The sequence below is a fragment of the Sorex fumeus genome, unplaced genomic scaffold (genome assembly GCF_029834395.1).
Source record: "Sorex fumeus unplaced genomic scaffold, SorFum_2.1 ptg000098l, whole genome shotgun sequence".
NCBI lineage: Eukaryota > Metazoa > Chordata > Mammalia > Eulipotyphla > Soricidae > Sorex > Sorex fumeus.
This window is the reverse complement of record NW_026606155.1, coordinates 20521716-20534966: the sequence shown is the minus strand read 5'-3', so window position 1 is coordinate 20534966 and position 13251 is coordinate 20521716. Positions and strand designations below refer to the sequence as shown.

Genomic DNA, 13251 nt, shown 5'->3' with positions numbered 1-13251 from the left:
TACTTAAGACTTTTTTAGACAGAAAATCTTGGTGTGTTGATTATTTCTGTGTCTTTTTCCAAAGCCAAAGTGATTCCCATTTGCATACATTCTTAAGATGATGCCATTTTAGAATGGACAGCAGATGGAATATAGCCAGGGCTAGCTAGGTGGTTGTGTGTGGTGATCAAAGCATCTCTCTCTCTCTCTCTCTCTCTCTCTCTCTCCCCCCCCCCGCCTCTCCCTGTCTCTCCCTTTCTCTCCCCCTCCCTTCCTCCCTCCTCTCTCCTCTCTCTCAGACGGGTTTTGTTGTTGTTGTTAATTGTGGAGAACCTAGTTTTTGAGGAGCAGCCCTTTTGAACCCCAGGAGCATTGAGATCATTTTGTTTTCTCAATATAGTTCAGTGCAAATTAGAAAGAGCAGGAGAATCAAAGACACGAGCCCCAGGTTCAACTTTAAACCCTGTAAGCTTTGACTTTGCTTGTGTCATACAATTTATTTCATGCAGTATGTCAAGCAACATATCCTGCTCCTGTTTTTATAAATTTGCGTTGTGACCAAAGACCCAGATATGGGCTGAGGAGATAGCTCAGTGGGCTGGAGTGCCCTGCTTACAGGAGACCCAGGTTTCATTCCTGATACTGCATGGTCCCAGGGCAGCACCAGGAGTGACCTCTAAGCACAGAGCTGGAGGTCCAGGGAGTAACCCTTGAGGACTGCCAGGGTTCCAAAACCAAATAAATAAGTAAATAGACATGCAATGGTAAGTACTTGGTGTGATTTCCCCACAGAATTAAGCTGACCTTTACTCTGTGGATTTTTGTGATCTAAACACAAGCTTGTGATGCTCCGCACTTTTCTGTGAAAGCTCATGGTAATTCTTTCTACCTCCCACCAAAGATTCCTTCCCTGACATCATTTCACATTGAAATTCTGTAGTTACAACCTCAGAAGTGCATGTGACACTCGGAAGGGAGTGTCTGCATAGCGCTCTCTAACCTGCATGTCCTTTTGCTTTTACAGGGGAAACCCAAGAAGGAGCTTATTGGCAGGAAGAACACGGTAATTGATTTTCGAGAGTTGAGAAATGGGCCTAATATATGACCACTAAAGTATAGCCATTTTTAATTCAGTTCAGCTTAAATAGTAACATTAGTAGGTTTCTATTAAACAGTATTCTTTAGTAAAATTTTACATTTGTAAGTTTGTGATTTACCTTTTTTTGGTAACTACGGATGTATTATTTCAATGAATGATGTTTTGTTTGGCACTCTAAGAGAAACCAAGAAATAGTGATGAGATTTCAAGACTACTTTCATGTTAGATTTTTATTTTAAGGTTTGATTTCAGTTTGATTTACCTGAGGCTTTCAATTCTGTACCTTCTGAGACTTATCAGAACTACTTTGTTTGCCAGTTGACTAGAGGGTGTAAGATACCTGGGTCTTCATTTTGGAAAAGGAAAGAAAGATCTGAGAGGATGGACTGAAATTACCTAATTACCCCAGCCACAGCAAACACATTTCCTCTGCTTACAGAGAGTTGGAGACATTATGCCTATTTCTTTGATGTTATGCCCCTTCGAAAAACAAAATGGTGAAGAGACCTTTTATAACCTTGTTTTTTTTTTCTTTTTGGGTCACATCTGCCGATGCACAGGGGTCACTCCTGGCTCTGCACTCAGGGATTACTCCTTGCGGTGCTCGTGGGACCGAGCATATGGGATGCTGGGAATTGAATCTGGATTGGCCATGTGCAAGGCAAACGCCCTACCCGCTGTGCTATCACTCCAGTCCCAGTGTTTTTTTTTTTTAAATCCTATGATATATATACATATATATATATATTTTAAGGAAGGACACATTATAACTTCAGTTGTTAGTGGAGAGTAGAGAGAAATCAAATTTTGTGGCTTGTTTCCAAATGTAAGACACCCTTAGTTTATAAATTTTCTCCTCTTTTGGGTTGAGGATTATGTTTCCTTTAGTACAATTTTCTCCTCAACTTAAAAATTGATGTGGGTGACAAAAATCCTAAAAACAAGGATATTTAAAGTTCACTGTATTCTGTCTTTTTCATCAATTAATTTTACATTGCCCTCAGTAGACTTTTTTTTTTTTTTTTTTTTTGCTGGCACAGAGATGTAAGCAAATGAAATTTGGAATATGCTGGAGCATTAAAAAAATTATCTTTTTTTGGGGGGGGCACACCCACCAGTGCTCAGGGTTTACTTCTGGCTCTGCACTCAAGGATCATTCCTGGTGGTGCATGGGACCATATGGGATGCTGGGGATAAACCCAGGTTGACCACATGCTGTACTATCTCTCCAGCCTGAAACAAGTCTTAATATATTTAAAGGCATGAAAATCAGACACACTGTGTTCTTTTACTACAGTGGAATTAAAAGTCACTGGCAATAAAAATCTACTTGGGAAGCGAACCAATCTATTTGGGAATAAAGAGTACAAGAAGAAAATTATAGGCTAATGTTTTTATGAACATAAACACAAAATTACTTAAAACAATATTAGCACTCTGCCAATATAGAAAAAGGATAGATCATTTAAGTGAGATTTTCCCCAGTACTGCAAGGTTGATGAACATTTGAAAATTAGCCACTATAAGCACCATATTAAATAAAGGAGAAAACCCAGATAGTCATTTTATTGAATATTTAAAAAAAAAACCAGGATTTGATGAAAGTTACCACACATTTATAAGGAAAACTCCCTAAAACTCAGAAACAAGAAGGAAACTTCTGTCTGATAAGCATTTCCTGATACCTTAATGGCCTAGAAGACATCTCCCTCTTGATTAGCACTAAGGCAAGGCATTTCTTCTCACTGCTTGTGTTCATTAGAGTTTCTAGGCAAGACAGGAGAGCAAGGGGAGAAGAAAAGAAATCAAAGATGTGCTGATTAGAGGGGACGAAGAGATAGTGCACTGGGGAGGGTGCTTTCCCTGCGCGTGACCCATCTGGATTGGATCAGCATCCCATATGGTTCTCTCAGCACTACCAGGAATGATTCCTGAGTGCAGAACCAGGAGTAACCCCTGAGCATGGCTGATGTGACCACAGAACAAAACAAAAAAAAAGATGTACTGATTAGAGAGGGAGACATTAACTCTGGTTATTCTTGGATGACATGCTCAGGTTGGTAGAAGGTCTTGTAACATCTCCTATGTGTGTGCATTTAGGTCAGAGAGAGAACAGGTTAGATACCCTGGTGAGTGTGTGTGTGTGTGTGTGGGTGGGGGGGGAACGACTTGAGAATTACAGAGCCTGAAATAACCCCTGAGCACTATCCCCAAAACTTTTTTTTTTAATGTGTGTTTTGGAAATTCTTGGTTAATACACAAGGACAAGATAGTAAAATTGTCAGTATTTTAATGTATCAGTAGTAATTCAGAAGTGAAATTTGCAGTTCCATTTACAATAGCACTTGAAAATATGTCATTCTTAGGGATAAATTTAATAAAATTTATTAAATTTTATTAGATATGTAATTGTCACTGTCACTGTCCTTCCATTGTTCATTGATTTGCTCGAGCGGGCCGAGTAACATCTGCATTGTGACACTTGTTACTGGGTTTAGCATATTGAATACATCATGGGTAGCTTGCCAGGCTTTGCCGTGCAGGCAAGATACACTCGGTAGCCTGCCAGGCTCTTCGAGAGGGGCGGAGGAATCGAACCAGGGTTAGCCGTGTGCAAGGCAAATGCCCTACCCAAATGCTGTGGAGTAAATTGTTGGTTATACATTTGTGCTCAAACAAATGTATAAAATATAGAAAATGTAGAAAATAATAGACAGTGTGGATATTCAGTGTGTCACTCTCTAAATTAAAATTCTGTAAGTGTTCTCATAATAAAATGTTGGAAAAATATAATTTGCTCAATATAGCTAAAAGGTATTACAGTCTATAAGAAATTCAGCCACTTACAGAAATAACTTAAGGTATGTCAGCTGTGTGCTGGGTAAACTCAAACGTCAGTGAGTGCATGATCCGTAGTAGTCATGGTCTTTGCCCTCATAGAACTGGGTTATTTTTTTCAAGCAAAGGAAATGATGCCAGGAAACAGTGCATGGCAAGCCTCTTGCCTCCTGTACTAGCTTCCTGACCCTAATCTGGACCTTTGAACTGTTTTATTTATTTACTTTTTATTTTATTTTATTTATTTATGAATTTCTTGTTCCTTCCCCCACTGTCACAACTTTCTTTAGTTGACTCAATTCCTGCTCCAGAGAGAATGCTTCCTAAAAGTTTGAAGCAGGCCAAAAGACACAACCCTTACATTTTACTTAGAGACTGAAAACTCATAAAGGACTTAGAATGATTCTTTGACACTGATTTGACTTTGAAGGGAGTATTCCTGGGTGAAAGAGATAGTACATCGGGTCAGTTGTTTGCCTTGCATGAGGCTGACCCTGGTTCAATCCCAGCATTGCATATGGTTCCCCTAGTACTGCCAGGAATGATCCTGGAGCACAGAGACATGAGTAAGCTCTGAACACCACCGGGTATGGCTTAAAATTAAAAAAAAAAATAGAATATGCTTTGAGTTCCAGAGAATTCAAGAGACAGAGTTCAGAGCCAACCAGCTGAATCTTGAAATTGGAATTAACAGAGTTGACTGCCTAGTTTCAGGCACTGGCTGTTTATTTTGTTGTTGTTGCTTTTTTTTTTTTTTTTTAAGCCATTGACCAAGGGTCCTCTTTCTTTTCTGGCATGGTTATCTCTGTAGCATTTTGTCTAGTCCCCGTCTGGACTAGAACTGATAGCAGTCACTTCCCTAATTTGTGATATACCTTTAATGAATACCTAATGGAGCTGCTGTCACCTGCACCCCTATCCCACTGCCCATTTGTAACTGCTGGCGCTGAGTTTGTCCTGCATCTGCCACCCTTCCTGCCAGTGCCTCTGACTCTGCCTCTACTCCCCACCAGGGGAGGTCTTGCCCCTCGGCATTTCTCCTGTAGCTGATAGCACCCCAGGCTAGGTGTTCTTCTCTTGGGGTGCTGGATACTGAATCTTGGTGACAGTCACTTAGACTCTGCCCATGGGAGGCCCCGTCAGCTCCATGCTGTCCTGCCAAGGTCAGCAGCCATTCTTCCCTTCATCTCAGCCTCTGCAGATTTAGTATTTGTTAAATATTGTACACTTTCAGAAGAATGTATGGTTCTGGGTTGCAGTGAATAGCAATACAAGAAATGCCTGTAACATTCACTCAAAACTAAAATGTGTTTTTATTAGTGAAACACCATGAGGTACAGAATGTGGGAAATATTGTCTGCCACAGATGCAGGGGCAGGGTGGAAAAGGGGGGTGTACTGGGGATATCGGTGGTGGGGAATGTGCACTGGTGGAGGGATGAGTGTTTGATCATTGTGTGATTGCAACCCAAACATGAAAGCTTGTAACTATCTCATGGTGATTCAATAAAATTAGAAAAAAAAAACTAAAATGTGTTACTGAAAAGATGACTCCCATCATTCTTAGGATATGAGGTCTTGGGTGGCATTTTACCATCTCTTCAGTAAATTCCAGTCTTTCTATAGTTAGAATACTTAATCATTTCTTTTCTTTTTCTTTTTTTTATTGAATCATCGTGAGATACAGTTACACAACTTTCATGTTTAAGTTTCAGTCATACAGTGATCGAACACCCATCTCTCTGCCAGTGTACATTTCCCACCACCGATGTCCCCAGTATCCCCCCTCACCCGCATCCCAACCCTGCCCCTGCCTCTATGGCAGACAGTTTCCCCCATACTCTCTCTCTACTTTTGGGCATTGTGGTTTTTAAGCATTTCTGTAAGTATATTTTTGTTCTGAACATTTAACAGCTTCAGATGGCCCATTAGCGGCAGTTTTACTATAGGTACAGTATTCCCATTGATCTTTTAGAATTCATCAGAGTTACCACGGCCAGTCTGTCATCACAGTTGAATTCAAGCTTAGCCTTGAGATATTTTGAATTCCCAAGGAGAGGAGTTTCTGGAGACTGTAGTTACCATGTTATTTTTTCGATAGAATGCCTGCTGACGGAGTGCCGGAATTGAAGGTGGAAAGCATTAATTCAAAGGCTAAGCTTCACGCTGCTCTTTATGAGAGGAAGCTCTTGTCTTTGGAGGTACGAAAGCGTAGACGACGGAGTGGCAGATCGAGGACTGTGAGGCCGAAATATCCAGGTACAAGGTGGTGCGCTCTCACCACATTCTATTCCCTTGCTCCTACTTCACTGTCCTGATCAGCTTCTTCATAGTTCAATAGTTCATGGATAAGAACCTTCCCCATAACATAATCTCGGGTTTTTTTGGGGGGGAGTGATTTTCCCCATAAAAGTATTTTAAGTTTTTTCATCTTCCATTTGTAATCTCTGTATTGAATACTATTCAAAGCACATACATTGTTTTAAAAAATTATTTTTATAAAGTTGTTCATAATAATTTATTACATTTACTATTCGAACACTAATCCCACCCCATTACACTTTCCCACCACCATATTTCGAATGTTTTCACTCTAAATCCTAAATCCAAACTCTAAATCCTGCCCCCAAAGCAAAACCGAACTCATTTATTTTGTATTCCTTGTTATGAATAATTCATTGAAAATAATCCAAAAAAGTTTCCTTAGAGGAAAGTGTGTGAAGATTGTTGTATTTCACCCAGGAGCCATTAAGCATTTCTATAAGAGATTAATAACGTGTTGTTAAAGGTTGTGCCTTGTTTGCTTATATATATATATAGATATTTCCCCCTGAGATTGGTTACCCTCTACTTTAAACCCCATCAAACATGGTGTGCCTCTCTTGGTACACCAGAAGCACCTACATTTTGATTTTTGCTTTTACTCCAGCTTATAAATAACTTGGTACTTTAAAAATAGTAGCACTGTCCTCCCGTTGTTCATTGATTTTGCTTGAGTGGGCCCAGTAACATTGTGAAACTTGTTGTTACTGTGTTTGGCATATTGAATATGTCACGGGGAGCTTGCCAGGCTTTGCCATGCAGGTGAGATACTCTCGGTAGCTTACCCAGCTTTCCGAGAAGGGCAGAGGAATCAAACATGGGTCGGCCTGGTTAGCTGCGTGCAGGGCAAACGCCCTACTCACTGTGCTATCGCTCCAGCCCTTAAAAATAGTATTAACCTTAATGAAATCCTGAGTGTTTTCAATCAGGTTTTTCATAATTAAGTCCATTAATTCATAATGATTAACTCATCTTTTGGTATTGCTGAATGGTGTAAATATTTTAAACATGATTAGTCTCCTTTGGAATGTCCCACATTTTAAAGTCTATTTGTTGCAGATTTACTGACTTTCTTACTTCCTCCCCTTCACTGATCACCTCTGTCAGACACTTTAGATGCTGGGGTTTCACTGGTGAATTTAAAAGATTGGTTCTTGTCCTCCTATTCATTTCCAAGTCAGTGAAGGAGGAGAAGGAATCAACATAGGATAGAAAGACATTCCTCAACTCTTTGCGCTTCCTTGAAAGATACCCTCCTGAAGGTCACTAATAATTGTACAGTTTACTAAGAAGCTGTTTGTCTTAAGTGGTGAGAGAGCCTTTGGGATTATGATGAGAAACACCAGCTCTAATGAAGAAGTTCTGCAGTATAGAAGATTGGAGGGTGACATTTGCTTGCTATTAATTTTGTCTTATTTGTAGTTTGACTTAGTAGTGGGCTTTTAAGAAGAGGTAAAAGGAAGGTATTGGGAGAGAGGAAACTTTAATCCTTTTTTCAGCAACATTAGTGATTCTTCGCATTTAGTGATTACCCAACCAGCTGAAATGAATGATAAAACTGAGACAGAGAGTGAAGAGGAGGAGGATGTTGCATTAGACAATGAAGATGAAGATCAGGAAGTATCCCAGGAGGAGTCTGCTGGGTCTATTGTGGAAAATCAAGGCAAATACACACCCGCATTGACCAATACAGTAGAAAGTTCAGCCAAAGAAAATGTCATGAAACTTCCTGACTGGAATAATAAAAGTGAACATTGCAGCAAAATTGAGCCTCACCAGCCAGACCCCAAATTTAACCTGATGCAGATTCTGCAAGATAACGGCAATCTTAGGTATGTACCTTTTGTTACTTCAACAAGTAAAACAGTTAACAAAGTGGCATGTACCTTGTACCACTTACTGTGCTCATGGCTTTGCAGCCATTTTTCATTTAATCTTACAGCCATTCCGTGAAGTAGTGGCCGTGAGTTGGTATCACTGCCATTAAGGAAGCTGAGCCTTAGAGGGGTTTCTTGTTTAAGGTCTAGAGCTCTGATACCAACCTAGCTTTCGTCAGAGCACAGGTATTCAGTGGCGTCTGTCTGTCACCAGCACAGAGTACAAACAGACTCGCTTGTGGGGGCTGCATGCTGACGCCCCAAGAGCTGTGACTCCGTTGTGTGCCAGGTGTTCTTGCTCTCTTGGCAGAGCTGGGGGAGCATGATGGGGGACTGACAGGGAGAGTAGTCTTTCCAGAGACTAGGAACAAGTCACCTGGAAACAGAATAACTTAGGCAGAACAGCCAGTACAAGACCTTGAAATTGGACTGAAGTTGGCACATTTGAGAAATGTCGATCAGCATGGTGGAGTTTTCTGGAGAAAAGGGCAGAGTAAGAAATGAGGCTTAAACTCTTTTGCAGGCCACAGCACCCAAATGGAGAGAGAGAAGGGTGGGATGGGGGGCATGAGGGGGTTGGGAGGGATACTAGAGTTAGTGGAGGTGGAAAATGGGCACTGGTGGAGGGATGGACACTCGATCATTGTACAGCGGAAACCCAAGCACAAAAATTTGTAAGTCTACAACTGTACCTCATGGTGTTTCACTAATAAAAAACAAATAATACAATAAAATTTTTTAAAAATGAGGCTTAAAAAAATGATGTTACTTGGTCATAATAGGCTTTCACAAGGGATAAGACTCATTTTCCAGATGGCTCATTGTCAGGCAGCTCTAGATTTAGAAAGATCTGTTTGCACTGTGGGATAGTGATTGGTTAGAGGAGAAATTGAAGTTGGAGAGGTGAGTGTGGGGCTCTAAGTTCAGAGCCAGAGAGAGAACAGCCTTGACCAGGAAAAATGGAAGAATGACTGGAGAAGGGCATAAAACTGAGATGGAGGAGTTAGAGTGCAGCTCCAGAATGTCAAAGACCTTAGAAGGCCTCCCAAGTTTGGATGAAGAGTGAGCAGACAGTCTCCAATTTTCAACCAAGACAGGACTGCATACGCAGGGTAGTAAGTGTGAGTTGAGAAAATAGGAAAGCAGAGGATTTGGCAGTTAAGAAATGTGAGAATGCATGACAGAACAAGCTAGCTAAGTGGAGAAATGTTATTTATTTTAAAGGTAGGGATTTGGGGACCAGAGAGATGGTTGAACAGGTTGGAGTGCCTGCTTTGCACGTGGGAGGCCCGGGTCTGACATCCAGCACCACAGTGCCCTGAGCACCACTGGCAGTGATCCCTGAGCACCACCAGCAAGGGACCAAAGAATTTTAAAATCTGGGGACGTTATTAATAGACTAGGGGAAGGAGTTGATTATAAGAGGGTTGATTAGAGGCATAGTAGTGAAAATATATATTGACAGTCTTGAAGAAAGATAGAATGAGGTCAGTGCAGAGAAGTGCCTTTACAAAATCAACAAGCACTATGAAAAGAATGCAATCATTAAAGTTAAATCTTAATTGATGCTGATTTTATTTCTAAATTAAGATACCAGAGGGGTTTGCTTTGTGCAAGGCAAGTGCCTTAACTCTTGTACCATCTCTACAGTTCTAAACATCACTTTTTACACTGTAAGGAAGACAGGTGTTGCTGAAGTTTGGGTGTCTGGAGGGATGTAGTTAGTGCTTGACATAGGACCGTGGAGAATGAGGGTCATTCCATAGTCCCATTAGTCATCTCACTGATCTGGCCTGTGCTCTGGCCTGTTTTGGGATTACCATCTGACTTAAAGGGTGATGGAGCTTCTCTCCACCTTTTCTCCCTTTCTGTTAAATCAAGGTTGGGAATTGACAAGTGTTTCTCAAACTGCTTTCTGAGTCCACTGAATTGAAATAAAATTGCAAAACCACAGAATTGTATTCTAAGATCCTTTCCAACAATAATTCTACTTAGCCATTGTAGGAATAAATGCTCTCTTGGAAAGTGTTGCAGAAATCCCTTTCAGTGTGTACACACTGATCGCAAGCTGTTTGTGGGAGCATTGGTCGGAAGCTGTTTCCCCGGAGCTGCCTGTGGGGTGTTGCTGAAGGGCCTGCTGGGGGCCCCCAGTGAGGGTTTGAGACTCGTGGCCCTTGTCCCCTGCTCAGTATTTTGTGTATTGAGGCTCCACATAAACTTTCTTTTTTTTTTTCCATAATAGGCTTCTTCACTGTAAATCCTTTTGGTTTTCCATGCCTCCATTTGTTCTGGTTGCCAATCACCAGCTAACCAAAGGATACTTTAGGTACAAGCTCCAAATCAGCATCCCAGGACTCTTTAGTAAGGCCTGTAGAAGTGAAAAACTCAGTGCTTGGTCATTTGATTTGCAGCAAAGTAATGGTCCAACTTCAAGTGCTAATTCCCTCGTCCAGAAGCCTTCTGAGGAGAGGCCTGGTCAGCTCCTATCACAAGAGAAACTTTCATTAAAGTTAAGAATTTGTGTCATTTATTTTGGAAATAATTTGTCATGGAGATAACGCCGCCGGGAAAGGTTGGGGCGAAAGGATTTCCAGGAGGTGACAGGGATCGGATTGTCCTTGTTGAGAAACACTGGAAACCTTTTATTTGTTCAAAGTCATACTGTGTTCCTATAAATGATCTCACCAATGACCAAGCTGCAACCTTCTTTACCTTTCATTAAGCTCTCAAACGCAAAACTGCTCTGGAATTTGATTCCCTTCCCTACCGCAGTCCCTTAGTTCACATCAGAGAGGTAAGACTTCGCCCCTTTGAGGGCTTCCAGTTGGTTCTGGAGCCGTCGCCTTCGCTCCAACCTCCGGGAAACAGCGAGTAGCGAGAACTCGGTGATCACATGTGTGAGGATTGTAAATACAGTTTGTGTTGGGCCCCAATCTTCGCTGATGTCATTTTGGCGAGCATGTCAGAAGGCCGATCAGCTGAAGTAATCAAAAATCCGTGCTGAAAGAAAACAGATCTGCAGTTAGTAGCCGAAGTAAGACTGTGCTGCCCAGTCTGTCCTGCACGGCTTTCCCCAGCCCTTGCTCCGTCACATAGCCTGTTGTCATCCTGGACCCTCTGGCAAAGGCCAGCTGCTCCTCCGGGCGTGCTGTTCAGCTGTTTGGGCTCTGGAATGATTTTTTTAATCTTTTTTTCTCATTGAAAATTTGGACTTGTCCTAGCCCATCAGTTCATCCACGCCAAGCTCTGTTGGATCTCACTCATTTGTTCTGTGCTCCAGCCACTTCTGTCATATAGCTGGGGGGGGGGGGGGGAGGGGGGGAGGGGGAGAAGAGCGTGACCTTAAAATTTGGTCTCAAATGTTCCTTTGTAGGACTTATCTATTTCCTGCGGTAGAGGCTTTTGCACACAGAAATATTAGTTGCCATAGCAAAAGATATACTTCTGTGCCAACTGATAAGTATGTTCCTGAGTGCCACCAAGGCAGAAAACCCTTTCTTCATTCATACAGAATGAACTTGGGAAGACACTGACCTTTTCCTGTCTGTTTCCCCAGAAAGTAAAGTTCAAAGAGATAAGATGTAAAAGTAGGAGCCTAATGTTTTGTTCTTGTTTGTTGTTTCTCACCCCACCGTGGTAATAATGTGAAAATAAACAGAATTTTCTATCACTGATCCTGTCAGTGGAAAATTCAGCTCTTGATGAGTTGGTGAGGAGAAGAAAGCCTTTGTGTTTAGGAGTGGAGGGACACTGACACTGGTGGTAGGTTTGGAATTGGAATATGGACTGCTAGAAGCTATTATCAGCAGCTTTGTAAATCACAGTGCATAATTTTTTAATGATAAAGAGGAAAAATAAAAACTCATGTGCTGTGTAGAAGGATTCTTTTACTCAGGAGAGGCTTCATTTTCTTTAGCCATCCTGCTCTCTTAGCAGGATCCTCAGAGGGTACCTGGAGGCAAGTACTGGGTTGATAGGTTGCTGTTCTGCCTCATAACGGTGTGTTGTTTTGGATTTCTGTAGCAAAGTACAGGCCCGAATAGCATTCTCTGCCTATCTCCAGCATGTCCAAATCCGCCTGATGAAAGACAATGAAGGACAGGCATTGAGTGCCAGCTGGGCTGCCAAAGAGGACGAACAGATGGTGAGGCTCTTCATATTGGAGTGTTTTCACTTTCTTCCTCTTTTGCCTTTATTTTTCCTTCCTTCCTTCCTTCCTTCCTTCCTTCCTTCCTTCTTCCCTCCCTCCCTCCCTCCCTCCCTCCCTCCCCCCTCCCTCCCTCCCTCCCTCCCTTCATTCCTGTATTAAGATAAAGAGTAATATTTTCTTCTGCTGGACGATAACTTCATGGTACATTCTAAGACTGCTCTTGCTTTAATGTGAAGAAATTCTTGATCAGAAGTGATACTCCTCACACTGTGTATTGAGGGTTGCAATTTATTTCATTCTGCAAGTTGATTATTAGATGTCAGGCCGTGTGCAAATCTCTCAAAAAGAATACCGATTTGCAGAGTTCTCGAGTACTTTCGTGTTTGGTTGACTCTTTGAGGTAGGTACTTCTTCCCACTTCCATAGTGGAGGGAGCACAGGCCTAGGGAAGGGATGTCTCCTGCCTGCTCTCCCACAGCTTGTACGTGGTGAGCCTGGAACTTCAACCCAGGTCTTGGGACGCATGTAGTCAGAAGGTCTAAGGTGTTTATTTTCTTTCCCAAGAGATTGACTTTACTTTTTGTAAGTCAGCATATTATCATAGACTGTCTGACATGCTACCAGTCATTCTTCCTGGTCTTTTTTTTTTAATCTTACTTACTTTGGGGAGATTGGATTGGGCTACACCCTGCAGTGCTCAGGACTTACATCTTTCTCCGTACGCAGGGATCACTGCTGCTAGTGCTCCGGGGACCAGTAGATCGTTGGGGATGAAACCTGATTGGCTGAATACAAAGCAGGCATCCTACCTGCTGTGCTATCTCTCTGCTCACCAGTATTCTTCCTCTGAACATTTTTTTCTTTATTAGTATTTTGTCACGGTCACGGTCCTCCCGTTGTTCATGGATTTGCTCGAGCGGGCCCAGTAACGTCTCCATCATGAGACTTGTTGTTACTGTGTTTGGCATATCAAATACGTCACGGGTA

The 13251-nt window shown here is 41.9% G+C and overlaps 1 protein-coding gene across 9 annotated transcripts in view; it reads left to right on the top strand.

Annotated features, from left to right (window-relative positions):
- TTLL5 (tubulin tyrosine ligase like 5) overlaps positions 1 to 13251 on the top strand; it is a 286995-nt gene that overhangs the window by 96612 nt on the left and 177132 nt on the right. For all 9 annotated transcript variants that reach the window (XM_056133744.1, XM_056133741.1, XM_056133747.1 and 6 more), the window contains 4 exons: positions 1004 to 1042; positions 6017 to 6174; positions 7763 to 8069; positions 12138 to 12258. In XM_056133744.1, the coding sequence (XP_055989719.1) occupies positions 1004 to 1042; positions 6017 to 6174; positions 7763 to 8069; positions 12138 to 12258 (625 nt within the window). The remainder of the gene's footprint in view (positions 1 to 1003; positions 1043 to 6016; positions 6175 to 7762; positions 8070 to 12137; positions 12259 to 13251) is intronic.